The following is a 23,305-nucleotide window of genomic DNA, read 5'->3' on the forward strand; positions in this document are numbered from 1 at the left end:
CTATACTCATTCTATTTAAAATAAAACATCGCTCCTCCGAAAAAAAAGAATCGATTTGTCAGTGTCATCCAATTTGTTATTGAGAAGTGTAACGCTGCGATAATTTATTTGCTGTATAGTTTTTATTTATTTATTTTTTACTTCCTTTCACTTTTAAATATATATATAAAATTTAAGAGAATTTATGAAAATAAATTATTTATTTTGAAATAAATTAATTCATATCTATAATTTATTAATCCATATCCTAGGTAATGTATGAGTACATAAATTTTATGTCATGAAATTGAAATTAAAGAAAATTTATTGCAATTATTGCTAACACTTATAATTCATATATTATTTTTTAAACACGGAACTTTTACTTTCTCCAAAAGTATTTATTATTTGTAAGCGATATCAAATTTTCAATATTGGGTTTACACTGAAATAATTTCTTCTCTTTTTTTTTCTAGAAAATGGTGGGTGTGGGTTGGAAAATTGATTTTAAGAGACGATGGATTGGGCCAGGAGAGTGGGGGGCAGACCCAAATTGATAAGGTTAGACAATTTTTCCGGGAAGGGAGATTTTTCATGCTAGATGTGTGGATCTGGGAGAGCTATAGCCATTAAGAGGAAAGACGCGAATGCGATTTATGGAGGTCAAGGTCTCAACTAACGAACTAAAAGCCGGAAGTAAGTTTTCACCGATATTGTAATAGGAAGTGCAATAGGTATGAGTATTCAAACTGTACTGTTTTCTGCAATCAGTTAAACTATTATATAATAAATTTAATGTCATAATATTAGTGGTAACTAGGGGAAGGTATTAGCTATGCGGTTAGCGTACTGGACTCCCACGCGGAGGTCCCGGGTTCGAATCCAGCTGCTGACCCTTAGATTTTCTCTTCCTAGGAGCTTCTTACAGCTCACTGTCCGGTGATGGACAGTGTTGTCTGTAACGAGAGAACACCGTTCGGCAGTGCACTGAAAAAAGCTCCGGGCGCCAATAACCTTAGATGTTGACGCGCCTTAAATCACAAATAAAAAAAAAAAAAAAATAGTGGTAACTAGGAATGTTGCCGTCCACATGGACAACAAAAACAACCAACAATTTGCAGAAGGCCATCTTAAAAAAGCAAACATAAATCTTTTAGTTGTAACTCAATATTGATAAATTATTGACAGTAACATGAAAAAATATAGGTTGAGGCGTGAAATAGGCGTCAAAATAGTTGTCAACAAAAAAAAAAAATCCTATATTTTGGAATTTTCAAGGTCACTTATTCACAATTTTGCTAGTAAAGATAATATTAGCTACTTAGTAAAGTATATTTGCTAGTCGCCACAATAGCTGAGTGGTTAGAGGCTAGACCCGCAAAGCTAAGATGTATTGCGGTACTAGGCTGCATTCCCAGTCTATACCTTTAATGGTTAATATGAGAAATTTATAGTAAAGTATGTTTGCTAGTCGCCACGGTAGCCGAGCGGTTAGAGGCTAGACCCGCAAAGCTAAGATGTATTGCGGTACTAGGCTATATTTCCCGGTCTATACCTTTAATGGTTAATATGAGAAATTTATAGTAAAGTATGTTTGCTAGTCGCCACGGTAGCCGAGCGGTTAGAGGCTAGACCCGCAAAGCTAAGATGTATTGCGGTACTAGGCTATATTTCCCGGTCTATACCTTTAATGGTTAATATGAGAAATTTATAGTAAAGTATGTTTGCTAGTCGCCACGGTAGCCGAGCGGTTAGAGGCTAGATCCGCAAAGCTAAGATGTATTGCGGTACTAGGCTATATTCCCAGTTTATACCTTTAATGGTTAATATGAGAAATTTATAGTAAAGTATGTTAGCTAGTCGCCACGATAGCCGAGCGGTTAGAGGCTAGACCCGCAAAGCTAAGATGTATTGCGGTACTAGGCTATATTTCCCGGTCTATACCTTTAATGGTTAATATGAGAAATTTATAGTAAAGTATGTTTGTTAGTCGCCTCCATCCACGACACCAAATTTGGTAGTTGGATGTAAAGTCTGTCTGAAAAAACAGGCAATTACTTTACTTTACATAGTTTTCCATTACCAAAGGACATTCTATCATAGCTTTTTCCGGTTCATTCATCAATTAATCACTATTCCACGACATAACTATTTTTTTTATATCTTAGTTTCTTTCTACTTAGTTTTATTTGTTCATGACTATAGTTTTTTGTCCTAGTTATCATTATCTTCTTTTATTTTTTAAAATTTCATCACAGATTCGTTTGTTTGTGGGACATAGAAAGAATTTCCTCAAGGTTATGTTTTGTTATGAGGTTATACAAGGTTATAATGTCATTTATTATTTATTTATAGTTTTCTTTTAGTTTTTAACAATTATTTTGTTTTGTTTATTTTATTTTTTTATTTATAATAGGTGATTTACAAAATGGGAGATGGAATATTTGATCCATTTTTAGGTTGAAGGGGTTCAGTTTGTAATTATTTTGTTAGACGGTTCAAACTTAATATCAAAGTTGAATTCATTAAGATTTCGCGATCGCTGACCGGAAATAAGAATTCAACTGATTTATGGAGGGCCTTAATTTATGTCCTTGCCCTTGAAGAACCTTCTTAATCTTCTTACGTTTTGATGTACCATCTCCAAAACCACATTTTTCTCCATCGTCCAGTAATCTTAATTTTTACTTGGTCTCTTAGACAGTGACCTTCAGTGGTGGTGCCCTTTTTAATAATTTCTTTATGATATCGTAAAAAAATAAAAATAAATAAAGTTGACGTTCTATGTTAGCATGAAGTTTAGCTAACAGCTGTTTCTTTTTCTTTTATTACTTTTGTTGTTTTATTACTTAGACGTAAATCATTTTGTTACTTCTGCCATTACTTGAAAAATGTAAAATGGCATTCTTATAACCTTTGTTACTTAGAACACCTTTTAAATTATTTTTTCATCTTAATCGATATATATTTATCAGATTTATTATGATTACAATCATTATACGTATAATTATTATATTCTTGTTATTATTAGTAAATAATTGCAATGTAATAAAAATAGTTTTTATTATCATTATTACTTTAATTAAATAGAAATAAGGAAGTAGTTTATTGATTTTTTTGTATAAATTTTGTTGACTTATAGAATTTACGATGTAAATAAAAAGTAATAAAACGATAAAGTAATTCTATTAATAAATAAATCAATCAAAATATAATCGAACTAAATTTAGAAAAAATAAAAATAAAAATCTGTTTATATTCTTCTAAATCTAAATCCAATTCTAAACTGTCTCTAGACAAAAAAAAAAGACTAATTTATACAGCAATTTTGGAAATCCATCTGGGCGTATAGAATAGAACTGTGGGGTTCAACGATGTACGCCACTCTCTAGAGAATTGAAACAAAAAAATCTAAAATACTTCGATTCATAGTAATCGCATCTTATAAAGTAAAGTAATCGCGTATTTTTCTTTTTCAGGCCAGACTTAACGTCCAACTACAATTTGGTGTCGTGGTATGAAGACAGAAGCAAATTATCATATTATCATTTTTTTTCTAACAAATAAAAATTAGCAACACGCGGGATTCGAACTCACTCCTACAAAATTAACCATTGCACCAATATAAGCCCCACATATACTTATTAATAAAGAAGGTTAAATGTTTCCAATTTTGAAGAAAAAGTCAAAGAACCTCATTTTACTGATTTTTGTGATTTAATCAAAAAATTCCATTTAACTCAGTCGCAATACTTACAAGCATTAAGCCAAAGTAAAAATAAATACTTGAGAAATAAACGTTAAGCTACTTATTAAAATTAAAGAAATTCTAAGAAATTTATCGAGCCAGCTCAAAACATAGTGACACACCACTTACACACTTCTAGATATTGGCGCGTAGCCAGGACTCAATTTAATATTCTACGCCAGTTTAAAACTCCTAAGAAATACCCAAACACCTGCAGCTTATTTAATTGAACGATTAATAATTTTCGCTGATAATAATAGCTATTTCATAGTATATTAATTTCTATTTTACATAATTAGACAAAGATTAATGTTCATCTAAAAAAATATCTTCTTTTTCTTAACCTATTTGAGCAATATAGGCACTTGGGAAAATTGTGTATAGCTAGGGATTAATTTGGTTACAGATTTTATAATGTTTTCCACAGTAAAGTAAAGAAAGTAAAGTAAATAAAGAAAGTAAAGTAAGTAAATAATGTAAGTAAAGAAAGAGAAGTCAAGTAAATATAAACTAAGTAAAGAAAGTGAAGGAATTAAAGAAAGTAAAGTAAATAAATAAAGTAAAGAAATTAAATAATGTAAGTAAAGAAAGAAAAGTCAAGTAAATATAAACTAAGTAAAGAAAGTGAAGGAAGTAAAGTACGTAAAGAAAGAATAAAAGTAAAGAAAGTAAAGTAAAGTATAGTTTGGTTGGAGACGTAAAAATGGATCTTTAGCTTTGTCTTGTGTCCAATACAGTCTTATATTTAAAGCACTTAGTAGGCGTTCAAAAAACAAGTATTTCCGGTAAAACCACTCAATCACAAATCTGCACGATTTTAAGAATTCCTGATACGTATTGGTAAGGGTACCGGAAAATCCACAATAAGTTTAACTCATATAAAATGACTACAGTTACTCACTTTTAACTGGAAAATGTCAAACTCATTTGAAATATGTATTTGTTTTTTTTTTAATATTTAAATTTAATTTGTACAAATTTTAATATTCTAACAAAATTTATCGCTTCCTTTAGAGTGGTGCCATATATTTCATAAAATAAATTTAATTTCTCTTTTGAACGTAGTAAGTTTTTTTAGTTTAAAGTATAAACAACGATAGCCATCCGTGAATTCATTCAAACAGAGCTGTAATTTCTTCAATCGGGCGCCCTTTGGTTTCCGGCACTTTGGCGAGAATGAAGATTAAGGCAAGTATTTGGCAGATGATGAAAATTAAGAATGTAGCGGGTCCAATAAGGAGCTGGATCGGCAGAAATGTCAATCCGACAATGAAATTGAAAAACCAATTGACCAAAACACCTATGCTGACAGCCATGGGTCGAGCCGCAGTGTTAAACAGTTCCGGTCCGATCAGCCATGGTATTGCACCGGCGCCGACAGCAAAGCAAATAATATACAGATACACCACCGCAATACAGGCGTAACTTATCAATCGACTTTTCTCCACAAAATACAAGCCAACACACAGCAAACAAGTTGTGGCGATCATGCCGACAAAGGCGAATATCAATAAAGGTTTTCGACCCATACGATCGATCAAGAATATGGATGCGATCGTCGCTAAAACGTTTATAATGCCCAGGCCGACCGTTGAAAGCTGAGCCAGCGATGTACTTAGTTTGCCCGTTTCAAATATTTTTGTGGAATAAAAGATGACCGCGTTGATGCCCGACAACTGTTGGGCAGCCATCAAAGCTGCTAGTATGTACAACGGTTTGCGCAGTCGTGCTGTTTTAAACATTTCCTTCAAGGTCACCTTAGGCTGATTTTTGGCATCTTCTACGTCATTTTTCACTTCAGTGAATCGTGTTTCTCGTTGATCTTCCGGAGTCAACTTTTTCAAGGCTAATTTCGCATTTGCATCATCTTGTTTACGCATTAGAAAATATCTTGGACTCTCTGGGGCATACAAGAACATCGCTTCTTGTAGTATTGCTGGGACCACTATCAGTACCAACAAGATTGGCCACAGTTTATCCGTACCTAGCAGTTTTTCGGTTCCCAACACCTACAAAATAAATCAAATATCTTACTGTTACGATTTTCGCTTATTCAGAGGAGAGCTACGTTAGAATGGGTATGGACTAAAGTAGGGGTTAATACTTACTGAAAGCTCATATTCACCTTGTACCAAAAATAAGTATGTAATTGCCTATTTTTTCAGGCGGGCTTTACTTCCAACTACCAAATCAGGTGTCGTGTACGGATACCAATTATAAACTGTTTAAAGGTCTATTCTATTTAACAAGATAAACAATATATAATTTACTGGAGAAAGCCGCAAGAAGTAAAGTAAAGTAATTGCCAATTTTTAAGGCTACCAATGAGCTATCAATGGACGGAGGCGACTAGCAAACATTTTCTTTCTCTCTTTCTTTTATTAACTTTTATTAGGCGCCATGGTAGCCGAGTGGTTAGAGGCGAGAACTATGAAGTTAATATGTATTGTGACACTGGGTTCGATTCCCGGTCTTTAGGCCTTGGATTTTATTTAATGGTTAATAAAAGAAATTTACAGTAAAGTATGTATGCTAGTCGCCTCCGACCACGACACCTAATTGGTAGTTAGACGTAAAGCCCGCCTGGAAAAATAGGCAATTATTTACTTCATATATCGAAAATTACTCCAACAACATCTAGCAATGGTCTTTTATTAGGCGCCACGATAGCCGAGCGGTTAGAGGCTAGACCCGCAAAGCTAAGATGTATTGCGGTACTAGGCTATATTCCCAGTCTATACCTTTAATGGTTAATATGAGAAATTTACATAAAGTATGTTTGCTAGTTGCCTCCATCCACGATACCTAATTGGTAGTTGGACGTAAAGCCCGCCTGAAAAAATAGGCATTACTTTATTTATTTTTTATTTCCATTAAATAAAATCCAAGGCCTTAGTCCGGGAATCGAACCCAGTACCACAATAAATATTAGTTTTACAGGTCTCGCCTCTAACCTAACCGCTCGGCTACCGTCGCAATGAGTTAAGGTACAGAAGCAAACAAGTTAATCACGTGATTTCGTATCATTCCATGCCCTACTCGTATCGGGAGAAAATGTGATCATGCCCAGTTTCGAAATACAATTTCTGAGATCCCTAAAGTAGGCAAAAATGTTTTTGGGCGTTTTGATTGATGTGTTTTTGAGTACACTTCACTACAGCCTAAAGATGCAGGAAATATAAACTCCCGGCATACTCTTCAAGTCATTTAATCGCTTCATGACAGAAGCCACACGCCGCACAGTACCATGATTCCAATTCCTTACATACACATATGATCCTTAGACCAAACACTACTTTGAAAACCAATTACTATCTCCCAATTAAATGTCATATGTAGTTTACTAGATTTAAAAAAATGTTTTTCTATTCATATATTGAAATGAGGCAATTTGGTAGCAAATAAGCACTCTAGCTTCATTAGCTTGAATATGAGCTTTCATTAAGCCACGCCTCTAGGTGCCTAATCTTGGTGTCAGCTAATCTTGTCACTAATTACATTTGAAGCTGTGACAAAATGCATAAATGAACAACTGGCTCTTAATACACTCTAGACGACACAATATAATTGGGTTAAGATATATTTTTAAGCCAAAATTTCTGCTTATCTTCCCTTTTCATAAAACCCTTAATTGCTATTCATTACTTTGTAGCTAACCATTATGCATTGGCTAGTTTACCTGCGCCATGAGGATGGTGATCGTGATGACCAGTTGATACATAGTGCCAATCGCTCCTCGTTGGCTGACTGGTGCGATTTCATTCAGATAAGTCGGTCCTAAGCCGGCATTTAGTCCAGCGTTGATTCCGATAATAAATCGTCCAAGAATTAACAGATAAACACTGTCGGCATATTTGGCTGACAACATACAGATCGCGGCTAATGCAACCAGAATGTTGTTCAACAACAGCGATCCTTTACGTCCGAATCTATTGGACATGATACCAGTCATTGCACCACCGATCATGCCGCCAACACAGAATATAGAGACCACCGTCGACCAATACATTGTCACAACGAAATCTGATGGATTGTCTAATGATTCATCTGTCCAATCTTCCATGACTACTTGTGGCGAATTGAGAACGCCAGTGTTGTAGCCATGTTGAAATCCAGAACCAATAGCTCCAGCTGCAACCGCCCAAGCTAATCCAAATTTCATTTTTATCTTTCGCTAGTGTTTAAATAAATTATGATACTGCAATGGTTTTATATAACTTCACTATAAACGATAGTTGCTATATAATAAATTTAATGTAAATTGCATAAATCCCAAATTATGGACAGATGATATTTTTATAACTTCATGGCAACCCATGAAAATTTTGAAAAAATATAATAAAAATCTGTTTTTATTCGTCTAAATCTAAATTTAATTCTAAACTGATTCTAGTTAAACATCAAGAGACTAATCTGCACTGCTATTTTTGAACCCATCTGGACGTATGGAATAGAGCTGTGGGGTTCAACCAAACCGCACCAATCTCTAGAGAATTCAATCAATAAAATCTGAAATACTTGGATCCATACTAAAGGCTCAATATTACGTCTCTAGAGTACCGGACACCGAATTACGTCGCCGGACAGATTTTAACAATCCTTTTCATCAAGTAAGTCGTTGAAAACCGCATGCAGGAAACTGCACTTCAACCTGTACAACCTGTAGCTCAACATCTTACTTCTAGAACTCTTCCTTGACAACCCAGCTAGACGTCTTAAAAGACGGTGGCCTTGTGATATCCTCTCTAGTGAAGAGATTGGACTAATAGTACAGTTTCTTGGAGTGTTACTGCTGGAGTAACTTCTCCACTCTTTTACTACTAACTGTTCACTTTTATCATTGTTACTTATATATAGCGTCAACATGATGATTGTCGCCCATATATAGGAGGACAAAAAATATATTCTACGAAAATAAGAACTTTCAGGCGGGCTTTACATCCAACTAGCCATTCAGGCGTCGTGGACGTAGGTGACTAGCAAACATACTTTACTTTTAAATTTCTCATATTAACCATTAAAGGTATAGACTGGGGAATATAGCCTAGTACCGCAATACATCTTAGCTTTGCGGGTCTTGCCTCTAACCGCTCGGCTATCGTGGCGACTAGCAAACATACTTTACTACAAAGTTCTCATATTAACCATTAAAGGTATAGACCGGTAAAATATAGCCTAGTACCGCAACACATTTTAGCTTTGCGGGTCTAGCCTCTAACCGCTCGGCTGCCGAGGCGCCTAATAAGAACTTTTTTTAACTAGTTTGGTAGTTTTTTAAGCTAAAGTTACGGAATTAAGATTGACCAAAGAATAATAAAGTCATTTAAAATTTTGTGTAATCTATGTTCGATTCACTTAATCGATAGCCTTTTAAAGGCAGGTCTAAGCCTTTTGCTAGTATTACAAGTCTGACTCGGCACTAAATGTTTCCTTTACTGTTCATGGAATGCTAGCCAGCTAGATTTCCTAGAAATGTTAATAAATCTAGTGTCCTAGATAACGAGTAATATTAGTCAAGTGTGAAGCTGAAATATATATATATATATTTTATTGAATAGAACGTGAAGATGCTTGGTTAGAATTTAAGCAAAACGATCATTCTACGACTTGAAAATAACATTGATAAATAATGATTACATACACTTCATTTTATTTTTTATTTTTGGCAGATTAAAATTTGTACAAAGTTGTCATCTAAACGAAACGTTAATTAATCGTGACGTAGAGGTCATGGTGGTGCGTAAGGTGATTACGGGAAGTAGAGGTGTCAATGTCGGGACGGATATCTCTTCCACCCTACTTCCCTTTCCACCGTGTATCTGATTAGGACGTTATTGATGGATTATTAAATGCAATAATGTGTGACCTACAGAAGATAATGATGCAGATACGCAGGTGTAGTTAATTTCAATGTGACATAAGGAGAAGAGAGAGAGCGAAAACTCTATTTTAAGCTCTCAGAAACATTTAGTTTCTATTAAATTTTACTGTGAAAGAGCTTTAAAGAAACTGGAAAAATTAAGTTTTGGAAAAAATGCTAATGATTAATTTTCACAAAAGTTGGGAAGCCCCGATCTGGTGGTGCCCCATCGGTGGATGTGAAATATTTCCCCAGTTAATGTAGGCTTTGGAAGGCACGAGACCTCTCCAGAAAGCCTTCTTGAAAATGTGGAAGAGGATGTAAGCTACATTGAGTGGAAGAGCGTTTGGGAATGGTCATAAGTCTGGAAGTGGAGGAGGACATATGATTTCTTGAGAGGGAAGGGTATTAAGACTTTTTTCAAGGAGTGGCCGTCCAAAACTCTCCCATTCTGGAGTTTTCTGCCCAGGAGCCCTAAGATGGTAACCCTCCTTCTTGGAGGAGTGGTTATCTTTACCTGCTGACTTCCTGATCTCTGGAATTCGCTTAGAGAGCGTGGGCGATCATCAGGGATGGAAAAGTCTATGCAATCTTTAACAACCTCCCAACAATTAATTTGCGGTTAATTTTGGAAAGTTGTAAAGTAAAGTAATTGCCTATTATTTCAGGCAGGCTTTACGTCCAACTACCAAATTAGGTGTCGTGGACGTAGGCGACCAGCAAACATACTTAACAATAAATTTCTTTTATTACCCATTAAATAAAATCCAATGCCTAAACACCGGGAATCGTTCCCAGTACCACAATACATATTAGCTTTACTAAGGTCTCGCTTCTGACCGTTCGGCTACCGTGGCGGCTTAATTTTGGGAATGAGGGGAGGAAATTTGAAGTGAAAGACTCCATGGAGACTACCGGCTCGACCTGTGCCTACAACTTTCTGGAGAGCTTGGTTCCCTTATGATCTGGGCCAGTAAATTTAGTAAATCTGGGGAGTCGTAAGAGCATGATAAGAATGGAGAGTCACCCAGCTTCTTTGTAGTGCCTGAGTAGTCAGTATGCTTTAAAAGGAGGAATATATTCTATCTAAAAATGTTTTAGGGGAGAGTTTTCCTCATCATTGTTAGGGAGAAAACAATGAGGGAGCGATGAGTTGACTTCAGTGAGGAGTTATCCCTTGCTACCAGCTCCTCTTTGCCCTTCCTCAAACTTCCCTAGAGTACTTGTACGAGTTAATTCATAACCTGGATACAGGATCGCACCAGATTCTATGAAGTCAACAAAAGATCTGATTAGAGTACGCAATGCGGAGTAAAAAAAAAATTCTTCTCTTACAAGAAGTACTTGTTAGAGAAAATGCTCTTTAATTTAAAGAAAATTTGGTGATTTTAACTTTTATAGCAAAAGAGGAAAAAAAAATCTGTAAAAAATTGATATTTTTCAATTTTACGTTAATTCCGTGCAGTTTAAGACGTCAACTGTCCTTCCAGTCACGATACAATGAAGTCATCTATGAGTCTACACGACTTCAAGAGAGACTTCTACGTACGACTAAAATTAGAATAGAATATTTATTAATAATTTCACATTTCTAAAAGAAAAATAAAATCTAATTGGAACTTGTGAGCTTTTGGATTAAAAGTCGCGTTATTTTATTTTCTTGGAGGGGGGTCATCCTAAAAAATAAATCTCACAAATAGCATAGTTAAAGAAAGACTTTTGTTTTTTGTTCTCTTTCCTCGATGAATAATGATTATGACTTGTACGTCATGTAACTTCACAGCTAAATCAGAAATAGAAGGAATGAAAGATAATTAATGATGCCCGTTCACTTTTCTACTTCTTTTTTTTTTACACAGTTACCTTACATGTGATGTGTTAGATCTAGACACCAGTGCCAAGTATGTAACGGCGGTAAATCGATACATGTACATTGTAAGTTAAGGTTAGCTTTTAGTTTGTGTAGTAAAGTTTATTTAGCAATCCTCCCTATGTTCGACCAAGTGAATATTTTCTCACGTTCTAATTTATTAAAGGATTTTCTAATTGTTGGCTAAAAGATCGTGCTGGAGATTCTTACAGGAAACAAGAACATTCATACCCTTTACTGGAATTCAAAAGAAACTATATTGTTTCGTAAAACTTATTATTTTCTTTACTAAAAAAGGTAATTGTCTTCAATTATAATATTTTCATCGTACTAAAATGATATTGGTGACGAAACACTTACGTGATTTCCGTTTGAAACCCTACTGAAATAAAATGTTCTGTTAAAAAATTGTTACAAATTAAAGAGTTAGGATCAACTTTAGATGAAATATTTTTTTTTAGTGACTGCCAACAGAATTGCGATTTCCGACAAGATTACTGTATGTTTTCTTTTAAAAGTGCAAAAATTAATAGAGTAAAACAAATATTTACGAAACTAATTCATACTTAAAGAAGTTCAAAAGACCCACAGATTAATTTTGTTTCATTTCGTAGAATAACTTCCTGCATTAAAAATGTCCGGTTCTAATTATTATAAAATTACTTTCGTAATTTTATTTAATCATATTAAATTAAACAAGTTACAATTACAAATTAAAATGTCAGCGATTAATCAAATTCAAATTACAATAGTTAAAAAAAAAATGCTACATGTATTTCTAAGAAATATAATCTGATCTGCATAACTATTTTCAAGAAGTAAACCACACGTGCGGCTTAAAAAAATTAACCATTACATTTAAAATTTCGTAAAAAAGTAATAATCACGGTATTTATAAACGAGCCCAGTGACTTTACGCTCGAAAAAGTGGTTTTCCTAAAATGGGATGATCACTCTAGCTTAATCCCCCTCTCCAAAAAGGAAAAGAATCCCAGCAAGTTCAAACTTAATATTTTAATTAGGATCTGAATGTAAGAAAGGGTTGCAGGACAAGGCACCCTTAAAAATGTCCTTTTAGTCAAGTGTTGTCTGTCTTCTGCTCCTTATAAAGTAAAGTAATCGCGTATTTTTCTTTTTCAGGCCAGACTTAACGTCCAACTACAATTTGGTGTCGTGGATGAAGGCGGAAGCAAATACTTTACTATAATCATTTTTTTTTTTTTCTAACAAATAAAAATTAGCAACACGCGGGATTCGAACTCACACTTACAAAATTAACCATTGCACCAATATAAGCCCCACTCAATTTCAATTTCTCAAAACTCAATTTCTCTTCCTACTGCTTATTTAGTTCGTTACCTTGGGATGTACATCGACAAAAGATTAACGTGGAATCCGCACACTAAACTGAAAAGACTTGAACTCAACCGACGAAACAAATTACTGTTCCGACTAATTGACAATCAAAACTACTACTGGAATATAAAAGACTAATATACAACAGCTTACTTAAACCGATCTGGACTTAGGGACTTGAACTGGGGATTCAACCAAACATTCCAATTCACAAAAAATACAGTCCTTCCAATCCAAAATACTCCGTCAGATTACGAATTCTCCATTTAATGTCTCTAACTCCACAACCTCCATAACGATCTCAAAATCTCATACGTAACTGACGAATCTAAATCTAAATATAGAAAATTCTTTGACTCTCTTCCATTCTCTACAAATCCTCTTGTTCAAAATCTTGCCTCCAAAACAATTCCAGAGCGTCCTCCACGACTATTGAAACGCTGTTGGCCTCGTGACCAGCTTCAGTAGTGCAAGAAACTCCAGCGAGAGTGTTGCCTTCTCTTCTGGGCAACTTCTCTCCTCAAGCTGATCCAGCCATGAAGTCTTCTTTTATCATATTCACTGATTACATTTTATTCTTTTTGTAGATTGTGAATAGAAAAGTCAAGTAAATATGAACTAAGTAAAGAAAGTAAAGAATGTAAAGTAAGTAAAGAAGTTGAAGTAAATAAAGAAAGTGAAGGAAGTAAAGAAAGTAAAGTAAATAAAGAATGTAAAGTAAGTAAAGAAATTGAATTAAATAAAGAAAAAGTAAGCAAAGGGAGTAAAGAAAGTAAAGTTAGTAGACGTTCAAAAAATAAGTATTTCCGGTAAAACCACACTATCAAAAATCTGCTCGATTTTAATGCTTCCTGCTACGTATTAGTAGGGTAACTAAAAATCCACGGTAAGTTTAACTCATTTAGGACTACAGTTACTCACTTTTAACGGAGAAATGTCAAAAATCATTTGACATTAAAGTAAAGTAAGTAAATAATATAAGTGAAGGAAGTAAAGAAAGAAAGAAAAGTCAAGTAAGTAAAGAAGGTAAAGAAAGTAAAATATAGTTTGGCTGGAGACGTAAAAGTGGAGCGTATAGTACAGATGGAAGTATTTTAGAATTTATTGATTGAATTCTCTGGAGAATGGCGTACATCGTTGAACCCACAGCTCTATTCCATACGTCCAGATGGGTTTTAATAATAGCGGTATAGATTAGTCTTTTGTTGTCTAGGTTACAGTTTAGATCTATTGTCTAAGAGTCTTTTAAGTTGTCGAAAGCCTCTCTTTTGTACTTTCAAGTCCGGGGATGACATTTATTTAAAACAAGAATAAATCTGTTTGCAAATCTTTGGATTAAAAAAGTAATTACAATTATTTTTTTTTAAAAAAAAAGAACGTTCCTTTTGAGATAATAGTTGCTTTAGTTGATTAAAAATCTTACAAATTTATTTTTATTCAATATTCCATCGATCTTTGAATAACCAAATTTCCTGAACAATAGCGTTCACATAAAAATGCCGCTTGATGAAAAAAGAAAAAGAAAGTTATTTAATATACTGTAAATGTACACAGATGCATTTACCACCTATGATGCTGTGAAATCTAGATTATGTTAAAATTATAGCAGAGTGTGAAGGAATAGATTTAGTGTATCCTTAATATATAATACAGTAGGTGTGGTCTTGAATTAATGAAAAAATGGCGTTCTTATATAGGCTATCAAAAATCTATACTTGTACACTTAAGCACGCATGACTTCCTGCCTATTTTCTACCAACTTAGCGGCAGTAATGTTGGGGTAACAACATTTTCGAAACTAAGAATGATTTTAGCCATTTGGTGGTTTCAATGGCTTCGTCATCGCTTTAGCGAAAGTTTCGGGCCGCAATCCGCCAGAAGCAACCTTCAGTTTTTATCGATAATGGATTGCTTTAACTTTGTCTCGATTCCATTATAGGCTTGCATTTAAGGGACTTACTACGCGTTCAAAAAAACATATATTTCCGGTAAAACCGCATAATCAAAAATCTGCACTATTTTAACACTTCCTGTTACGTCCACAATAAAAATCCACAATAAGTTTGACTCTTATAGGACTATTGTTACTCACTTTTAATTGAGAAATGTCAAAAGAAATATTTGTTTTTTTAATCTTCAAATTTAATTTGTGCACATTTTAATATTCAAACAACATTTATCGCTTCCTTTAGACTGGTGCCATTTATTTCATAAAATTTCTCTTTTGAACGTAGTAAGTTTTTTTAGTTTAAAGTGTAAACAACAATAGCCATCCGTGGATTCATTCAAACAGAGCTGTAATCTCTTCAATCGGGCGCCTTTTGGTTTCCGGCACTTTGGCCAGAATGAAGATTAAGGCAAGTATTTGGCAGATGATGAAAATTAAGAATGTAGCGGGTCCAATAAGGAGCTGGATCGGTAGAAATGTCAATCCGACAGTGAAATTGAAAAACCAATTGACCAAAACACCTATGCTGACTGCCATGGGTCGAGCCGCAGTGTTAAACAGTTCCGGTCCGATCAGCCATGGTATTGCGCCGGCGCCGACAGCAAAGGAAATAATATACAGATACACCACCGCAATACAGGCGTAACTTATCAATCGACTTTTCTCCACAAAATACAAGCCAACACACAGCAAACAAGTTGTGGCGATCATGCCGACAAAGGCGAATATCAATAAAGGTTTTCGACCCATACGATCGATCAAGAATATGGATGCGATCGTCGCTAAAACGTTTATAATGCCCAGGCCGACCGTTGAAAGCTGAGCCAGCGATGTACTTAGTTTGCCAGTTTCAAATATTTTTGTGGAATAAAAGATGACCGCGTTGATGCCCGACAACTGTTGGGCAGCCATCAAAGCTGCTAGTATGTACAACGGTTTGCGCAGTCGTGCTGTTTTAAACATTTCCTTCAAGGTCACCTTAGGCTGATTTTTGGCATCTTTTACGTCATTTTTCACTTCAGTGAATCGTTTTTCTCGTTGATCTTTCGGAGTCAACGTTTTCAAGGCTGATTTCGCTTTTGCATCATCTTGTTTACGCATTAGAAAATATCTTGGACTCTCTGGGGCATACATGAACATCACTAATTGTAGCATTGCTGGGACCACTATCAGTGCCAACAAGATTGGCCACAGTTTATCCGTACCTAGCATTTTTTCGGTTCCCAACACCTACAAAATAAATCAAATATCTTACTGTTACGATTTTCGCCTATTCAGAGGAGAGCTATGTATGGACTAAAGTAGCGGCTAATGCTTACTGAAAACTCATATTCACCTTATACCCAAAATAAGTAAAGTAATTGCCTATTTTTTCAGGCGGGCTTTATCTGCAACTACTGAATCAGGTGTCGTATACGAATACCAATAATAAACTTTTTAATACGTCTATTTATTTAACAAGATAGACAATATATAATTTACTGTCCAGATATAATTTAAGGCCCAGAAGCAATCACGTGATTTCTAACCATTCTATGTCCTACTTGTAGCGAAAGCAAATGTGATCATGTCCAGTTTCAAATTCCCTAAACTAGGAAAAAATGTTTTAGGGCTTTGATTGATGTGTTTGTGAGTACACATCACTACAGCCTAAAGATACAGGAAACAAAATGCCGGCATGCTCTTGAAGTCATTTCAACGCTTCATTACTGTAAGCTGACAGAAGCCACACGCCGCACAATACCAAGATTCCGATTACTTTACAAACACATAGGATCCTTAGAACAAACACTACTTTGAAAACCAATTACTATCTCCCAATTAAATATCGTATGTAGTTAACTAGATTTAAAAAAAAAAAATCTATTTCTTATGATTAAATGTTTGCTAGCAAATAATTATACTAGCTTCAACATTAGGCCACGCCTCTAGGTGCCTAATCTTGACTTCAGGTAATCCTGTCACGAATTATATTTGAGGGCGTGACAAAATGCATAAATGAACAACTGTCTCTTAATACACTCTAGACGACACAATATAATTGGGTTAAGACGATCTAGTATATACGTATAAACATCTTATTAAGCCAAAATTATATGTAGCAAAACATATGCATTGGCTAGTTTACCTGCGCCATGAGGATGGTGATCGTGATGACCAGTTGATACATAGTGCCAATCGCTCCTCGTTGGCTGACTGGTGCGATTTCATTCAGATAAGTCGGTCCTAAGCCGGCATTTAGTCCAGCGTTGATTCCGATAATAAATCGTCCAAGAATCAACATATAAACACTGTCGACATATTTGGCTAACACCATACAGATCGCGGCTAATACAACCAGAAAGTTGTTCAACACCAGCGATCCTTTACGTCCAAATCTATCGGACATGATCCCTGTCATTGCACCACCGATCATGCCGCCAACACAGAATATAGAGACCACCGTCGACCAATACATTGTCACAACGAAATCTGATGGATTGTCTAATGATTCATCTGTCCAATCTTCCATGATTTCTTGTGGCGAATTGAGAACGCCAGTGTTGTAGCCATGTTGAAATCCAGAACCAATAGCTCCAGCTGCAACCGCCCAAGCTAATCCAAATTTCATTTTTATCTTTCGCTAGTGTTTAAATAAATTATGATACTGCAATGGTTTTATATAACTTCACTATAAACGATAGTTGCTATATAATAAATTTAATGTAAATTGCATAAATCTCAAATTATGGACAGATGATATTTTTTATAACTTCATGGCAACCCTGCAACATATGCTGCATATACAAATAGCTGACTGTACTTTAGAGAATACAAAATAAAGCTGTGCCTCTTAAACTAAATGAAAAGTTTAATTTCCCGTATAATCTTTGTATCATTATTATGTAAAATACATTTAAAAGCGGAGATCAGTTCAACTTAAAATATGTAAGAATTACGATATCTTAATTCAGTATGAATAATTATTAATTTAGAATAACTATTGCTGTGATTTAAATAAATATAACCTTCAATAACTACGAAGCGGTTCAATATTACTCTTAGTTCATACCGTAGTTGAAGGTAAAGCGCGTCACAGAAAACGGCGAAACAGAATCTAATTGATGAAAAAGGAGGCAGGTCAGAAATAAAAAAAAAAGGAAAGCTGTTGAGATAACTCGGTAAATCTTTAGAATAGCTTCCCAGAGGCGTGGCCTAATTCGAAGTGATTCTGATTCGCTGTTACTATAGAACCCGCCATATTCAAATATAAATATAAAACTATTTCTTTATTTTATATTTACACTTAAATCTAGCGGGTTATATGGTAACAGCGAATCAGAATAACTTCGAATTCTTTATTTATTTCTTATTGGGGGGGTTCGCCCCCCACACCCCCTGATTTTTTCTTTTTGGGGGGCTTTGCCCCCCATACCCCCCTCCTAACCTACCTAATCACCCTCAATTTTTTAATTTGTGTCACACCATTCATTACAATAATTACACAGAACAACAAAAAAGAAACTACCTTATTCTGTGGAGTCCTTTTCCTGAGGAGGGTATACTTGTCGAACTCCATTCTTACTCACACTACAATCATGCTTTAATTTAAAACAACCCGCAAATTTAAAACGCTCATACTCATAAAGTTACAAAAAAACGGCACCTCCGGTCACACACAGAACACTCGCGGGAACTATTAATACATTAAACAGAAAGCAGTTGCTATGCAGTATGTGTACTGCGCATGCGCGCTAAACATAAGCGCTACGAAATTCGCACCATCCGCACATTGGCGGGAGGTAGTTTTAATTTTCCCCGGTAGGTGCGCTGTACTTCCCACCCCCTAAAAATAAACAGGCCACGCCTCTGGGGCGCTATTCTAAAGATTAGCCGATAACTCCTACGCCAGATCATGGTAATTATACGAAGACGTCGCATTTAGAACAGCTTTTTAATGGAGACTTTTGCCAAGTCTTTACCATCTTAAACATCATTACAAACCATGTCTTCTGGATATAAAACCCTGACAGTGAGGAACAAAGAGAGAGAGTGTCATTCTCTTTGTGCAGGACTTGGGATTTCGGCCGTTTGCCATAGAGCCAAACACTGGTATATTCCTTGGATAACGATTTTTTTACTATTTATTCCTCCATAAGTATTTCATGAAAAGTATGAAAAATTTTCTTAATAAGAACATAAAAATTAAAGATTTTTCTCGCTTAATGTCTTGTTTTCTATACTATTAATGTAAGTGTAAACAGAAAATTGGGAATGGGTATTTTCTGGGCAGTAGGTAAAAGGAAATTTTAGGTCATGTTTCGAGTCCACCTATTGTTTACCAGCATAAGGGTCTGTGACATCTAATAAATTCTAAAAAATATTAATGAAAATTTAATGCAGTAAAGTTATGCTCAAATGATATCAATGAAGTATGAATGAAATAATAGGTACTTGCTGATTTCAACCCTCATACCCAATGTAAGTTTTTGTTAAGGAGATACACTAAGAGAAAGTAAGGCGCCAAGGTAGCCGAGCGGTTAGAGGCTAGATCCGTAAAGCTAAGAGTATTGCGGTACTAGGCTATATTCCCAGTCTATATCTTTAATGGTTAATGTGATAAATTTATAGTAAAGTATGTTTGCTAGTCGTCACAGTAGCCGAGCGGTTAGAGGCTAGATCCGTAAAGCTAAGAGTATTGCGGTACTAGGCTATATTCCCAGTCTATATCTTTAATGGTTAATGTGAGAAATTTATAGTAAAGTATGTTTGCTAGTCGCCACGGTAGCCGAGCGGTTAGAGGCTAGATCCGCAAAGCTAAGATGTATTGCGGTACTAGGCTATATTCCCCGGTCTATACCTTTAATGGTTAATGTGAGAAATTTATAGTAAAGTATGTTTGCTAGTCGCCACGGTAGCCGAGCGGTTAGAGGCTAGATCCGTAAAGCTAAGAGTATTGCGGTACTAGGCTATATTCCCAGTCTATATCTTTAATGGTTAATGTGAGAAATTTATAGTAAAGTATGTTTGCTAGTCGCCACGGTAGCCGAGCGGTTAGAGGCTAGATCCGCAAAGCTAAGATGTATTGCGGTACTAGGCTATATTCCCCGGTCTATACCTTTAATGGTTAATGTGAGAAATTTATAGTAAAGTATGTTTGCTAGTCGCCACGGTAGCCGAGCGGTTAGAGGCTAGACCCGCAAAGCTAAGATGTATTGCGGTACTAGGCTATATTTCCCGGTCTATACCTTTAATGGTTAATATGAGAAATTTATAGTAAAGTATGTTTGTTAGTCGCCTCCATCCACGACACCAAATTTGGTAGTTGGATGTAAAGTCTGTCTGAAAAAACAGGCAATTACTTTACTTTACATAGTTTTCCATTACCAAAGGACATTCTATCATAGCTTTTTCCGGTTCATTCATCAATTAATCACTATTCCACGACATAACTATTTTTTTTATATCTTAGTTTCTTTCTACTTAGTTTTATTTGTTCATGACTATAGTTTTTTGTCCTAGTTATCATTATCTTCTTTTATTTTTTAAAATTTCATCACAGATTCGTTTGTTTGTGGGACATAGAAAGAATTTCCTCTAGGTTATGTTTTGTTATGAGGTTATACAAGGTTATAATGTCATTTATTATTTATTTATAGTTTTCTTTTAGTTTTTAACAATTATTTTGTTTTGTTTATTTTATTTTTTTATTTATAATAGGTGAGTTACAAAATGGGAGATGGAATATTTGATCCATTTTTAGGTTGAAGGGGTTCAGTTTGTAATTATTTTGTTAGACGGTTCAAACTTAATATCAAAGTTGAATTCATTAAGATTTCGCGATCGCTGACCGGAAATAAGAATTCAACTGATTTATGGAGGGCCTTACTTTATGTCCTTGCCCTTGAAGAACCTTCTTAATCTTCTTGCGTTTTGATGTACCATCTCCAAAACCACATTTTTCTCCATCGTCCAGTAATCTTAATTTTTACTTGGTCTCTTAGACAGTGACCTTCAGTGGTGGTGCCCTTTTTAATAATTTCTTTAATGATATCGTAAAAAAATAAAAATAAATAAAGTTGACGTTCTATGTTAGCATGAAGTTTAGCTAACAGGTGTTTCTTTTTCTTTTATTACTTTTGTTGTTTTATTACTTAGACGTAAATCATTTTGTTACTTCTGCCATTACTTGAAAAATGTAAAATGGCATTCTTATAACCTTTGTTACTTAGAACACCTTTTAAATTATTTTTTCATCTTAATCGATATATATTTATCAGATTTATTATGATTACAATCATTATACGTATAATTATTATATTCTTGTTATTATTAGTAAATAATTGCAATGTAATAAAAATAGTTTTTATTATCATTATTACTTTAATTAAATAGAAATAAGGAAGTAGTTTATTGATTTTTTTGTATAAATTTTGTTGACTTATAGAATTTACGATGTAAATAAAAAGTAATAAAACGATAAAGTAATTCTATTAATAAATCAATCAATCAAAATATAATCGAACTAAATTTAGAAAAAATAAAAATAAAAATCTGTTTATATTCTTCTAAATCTAAATCCAATTCTAAACTGTCTCCAGACAAAAAAAAAAGACTAATTTATACAGCAATTTTGGAAATCCATCTGGGCGTATAGAATAGAACTGTGGGGTTCAACGATGTACGCCACTCTCTAGAGAATTGAAACAAAAAAATCTAAAATACTTCGATTCATAGTAATCGCATCTTATAAAGTAAAGTAATCGCGTATTTTTCTTTTTCAGGCCAGACTTGACGTCCAACTACAATTTGGTGTCGTGGATGAAGCCGGAAGCAAATACTTTACTATAATCATTTTTTTTCTAACAAATAAAAATTAGCAACACGCGGGATTCGAACTCACACTTACAAAATTAACCATTGCACCAATATAAGCCCCACTTATACTTATTAATAAAGAAGGTTAAATGTTCCCAATTTTGAAGTAAAAGTCAAAGAACCTCATTTTACTGATTTTTGTGATTTAATCAAAAAATTCCATTTAACTCAGTCGCAATACTTACGAGCATTAAGCCAAAGTAAAAATAAATACTTGAGAAATAAACGTTAAGCTACTTATTAAAATTAAAGAAATTCTGAGAAATTTATCGAGCCAGCTCAAAACATAGTGACACACCATTTACACACTTCTAGATATTGGCGCGTAGCCAGGCCTCAATTTAATATTCTACGCCAGTTTAAAACTCCTAAGAAATACCCAAACACCTGCAGCTTATTTAATTGAACGATTAATAATTTACGCTGATAATAATAGCTATTTCATAGTATATTAATTTCTATTTTACATAATTAGACAAAGATTAATGTTCATCTAAAAAAAATATCTTCTTTTTCTTAACCTATTTGAGCAATATAGGCACTTGGGAAAATGGTGTGTAGTTAGGGATTAATTTGGTTACAGATTTTATAATGTTTTCGACAGTAAAGTAAAGAAAGTAAAGTAAGTAAATAATGTAAGTAAAGAAAGAAAAGTCAAGTAAGTATGAACTAAGTAAAGAATGTAAAGTAAAGAAGTTGAAGTAAATAAAGAAAGTAAAGTAAGTAAAGAAAGTGAAGGAAGTAAAGAAAGTAAAGTAAATAAAGAATGTAAAGTAAGTAAAGAAATTGAATTAAATAAAGAAAAAGTAAAGTAAAGTAAGCAAAAGAAGTAAGGAAAGTAAAGTTAGTAGGCGTTCAAAAAATAAGTATTTCCGGTAAAACCATACAATCAAAAATCTGCTCGATTTTAATGCTTCCTGCTACGTATTAGTAGGGTAACTAAAAATCCACAGTAAGTTTAACTCATTTAGGACTACAGTTACTCACTTTTAACGGAGAAATGTCAAAAATCATTTGACATTAAAGTAAAGTAAATAAATAATATAAGTGAAGGATGTAAAGAAAGAAAGAAAAGTCAAGTAAGTAAAGAAGGTAAAGAAAGTAAAATATAGTTTGGCTGGAGACGTAAAAGTGGAGCGTATAGTACAGATGGAAGTATTTTAGAATTTATTGATTGAATTCTCTGGAGAATGGCGTACATCGTTGAACCCACAGCTCTATTCCATACGTCCAGATGGGTTTTAATACTAGCGGTATAGATTAGTCTACAGTTTAGATCTATTGCCTAAGAGTCTTTTAAGTTGTCGAAAGCCTCTCTTTTGTGCTTTCAAGTCCTGGGATGACATTTATTTAAAACAAGAATAAATCTGTTTGCAAATCTTTGGAATAAAAAAGTAATAATTATTTTTAAAAAAAAAAAAGAAAAAAAGAATGTTCCTTTTGAGATAATAGTTGCTTTAGTTGATTAAAAATCTTCCAAATTTATTTTTATTCAATATTCAATCGATCTTTGAATAACCAAATTTCCTGAACAATAGGGTTCACATAAAAATGCCGCTTGATGAAAAAAGAAAAAGAAAGTTATTTAATATACTGTAAATGTACACAGATGCATTTACCACCTATGATGCCGTGAAATCTAGATTGTGTTAAAATTATAGCAGAGTGTGAAGGAATAGATTTAGT

The 23,305-nt window shown here is 34.2% G+C and overlaps 2 protein-coding genes and 2 long non-coding RNA genes across 5 annotated transcripts; 2 read left to right on the forward strand and 2 right to left on the reverse strand.

The window, feature by feature from the left end:
• The first annotated feature begins 266 nt into the window (after positions 1-266).
• LOC141452882 (uncharacterized) lies at positions 267-4,511 on the forward strand. Its single transcript, XR_012457673.1, has 3 exons — positions 267-376; positions 456-675; positions 3,459-4,511. It is a non-coding gene; the product is annotated as an uncharacterized lncRNA (long non-coding RNA).
• A 114-nt stretch (positions 4,512-4,625) lies between these two features.
• LOC141452878 (solute carrier family 2, facilitated glucose transporter member 1-like) lies at positions 4,626-8,001 on the reverse strand. Its single transcript, XM_074125382.1, has 2 exons — positions 7,407-8,001; positions 4,626-5,736 (listed from the first exon to the last, which is right to left on the reverse strand). Exons 1-2 carry the CDS (start codon positions 7,887-7,889, stop codon positions 4,840-4,842), a joined length of 1,380 nt encoding a protein of 459 aa, XP_073981483.1. The 5' UTR covers positions 7,890-8,001; the 3' UTR covers positions 4,626-4,839.
• A 3,461-nt stretch (positions 8,002-11,462) lies between these two features.
• On the forward strand, positions 11,463-21,800 carry LOC141452895 (uncharacterized). Of its 2 annotated transcripts, none has more exons than XR_012457674.1 (3): positions 11,463-11,754; positions 12,598-13,530; positions 21,526-21,800. It is a non-coding gene; the product is annotated as an uncharacterized lncRNA (long non-coding RNA). The 2 variants fall into 2 exon arrangements; XR_012457675.1 differs by having other exon boundaries at positions 11,470-11,754; positions 13,401-13,530; positions 21,526-21,757.
• LOC141452885 (solute carrier family 2, facilitated glucose transporter member 1-like) lies at positions 14,950-17,494 on the reverse strand. Its single transcript, XM_074125406.1, has 2 exons — positions 16,890-17,494; positions 14,950-15,991 (listed from the first exon to the last, which is right to left on the reverse strand). Exons 1-2 carry the CDS (start codon positions 17,370-17,372, stop codon positions 15,095-15,097), a joined length of 1,380 nt encoding a protein of 459 aa, XP_073981507.1. The 5' UTR covers positions 17,373-17,494; the 3' UTR covers positions 14,950-15,094.
• Positions 21,801-23,305: the final 1,505 nt, after the last annotated feature.

The sequence above is a fragment of the Rhodnius prolixus genome, unplaced genomic scaffold, assembly GCF_049639745.1.
Source record: "Rhodnius prolixus isolate KJV_2025 unplaced genomic scaffold, Rpr scaffold_1, whole genome shotgun sequence".
Classification (NCBI taxonomy): domain Eukaryota; kingdom Metazoa; phylum Arthropoda; class Insecta; order Hemiptera; family Reduviidae; genus Rhodnius; species Rhodnius prolixus.

Bases quoted from the DNA above. Each gene is read 5' to 3' on its own strand.
- LOC141452878 (XM_074125382.1), bottom strand. From the start codon at position 7,889: ATGAAATTTGGATTAGCTTGGGCGGTTGCAGCTGGAGCTATTGGTTCT. The intron at 5,737-7,406 runs GTAAACTAGCCA...TTTATTTTGTAG, and splicing joins TCACCATCCTCATGGCGCAG to GTGTTGGGAACCGAAAAACT.
- LOC141452885 (XM_074125406.1), bottom strand. From the start codon at position 17,372: ATGAAATTTGGATTAGCTTGGGCGGTTGCAGCTGGAGCTATTGGTTCT. The intron at 15,992-16,889 runs GTAAACTAGCCA...TTTATTTTGTAG, and splicing joins TCACCATCCTCATGGCGCAG to GTGTTGGGAACCGAAAAAAT.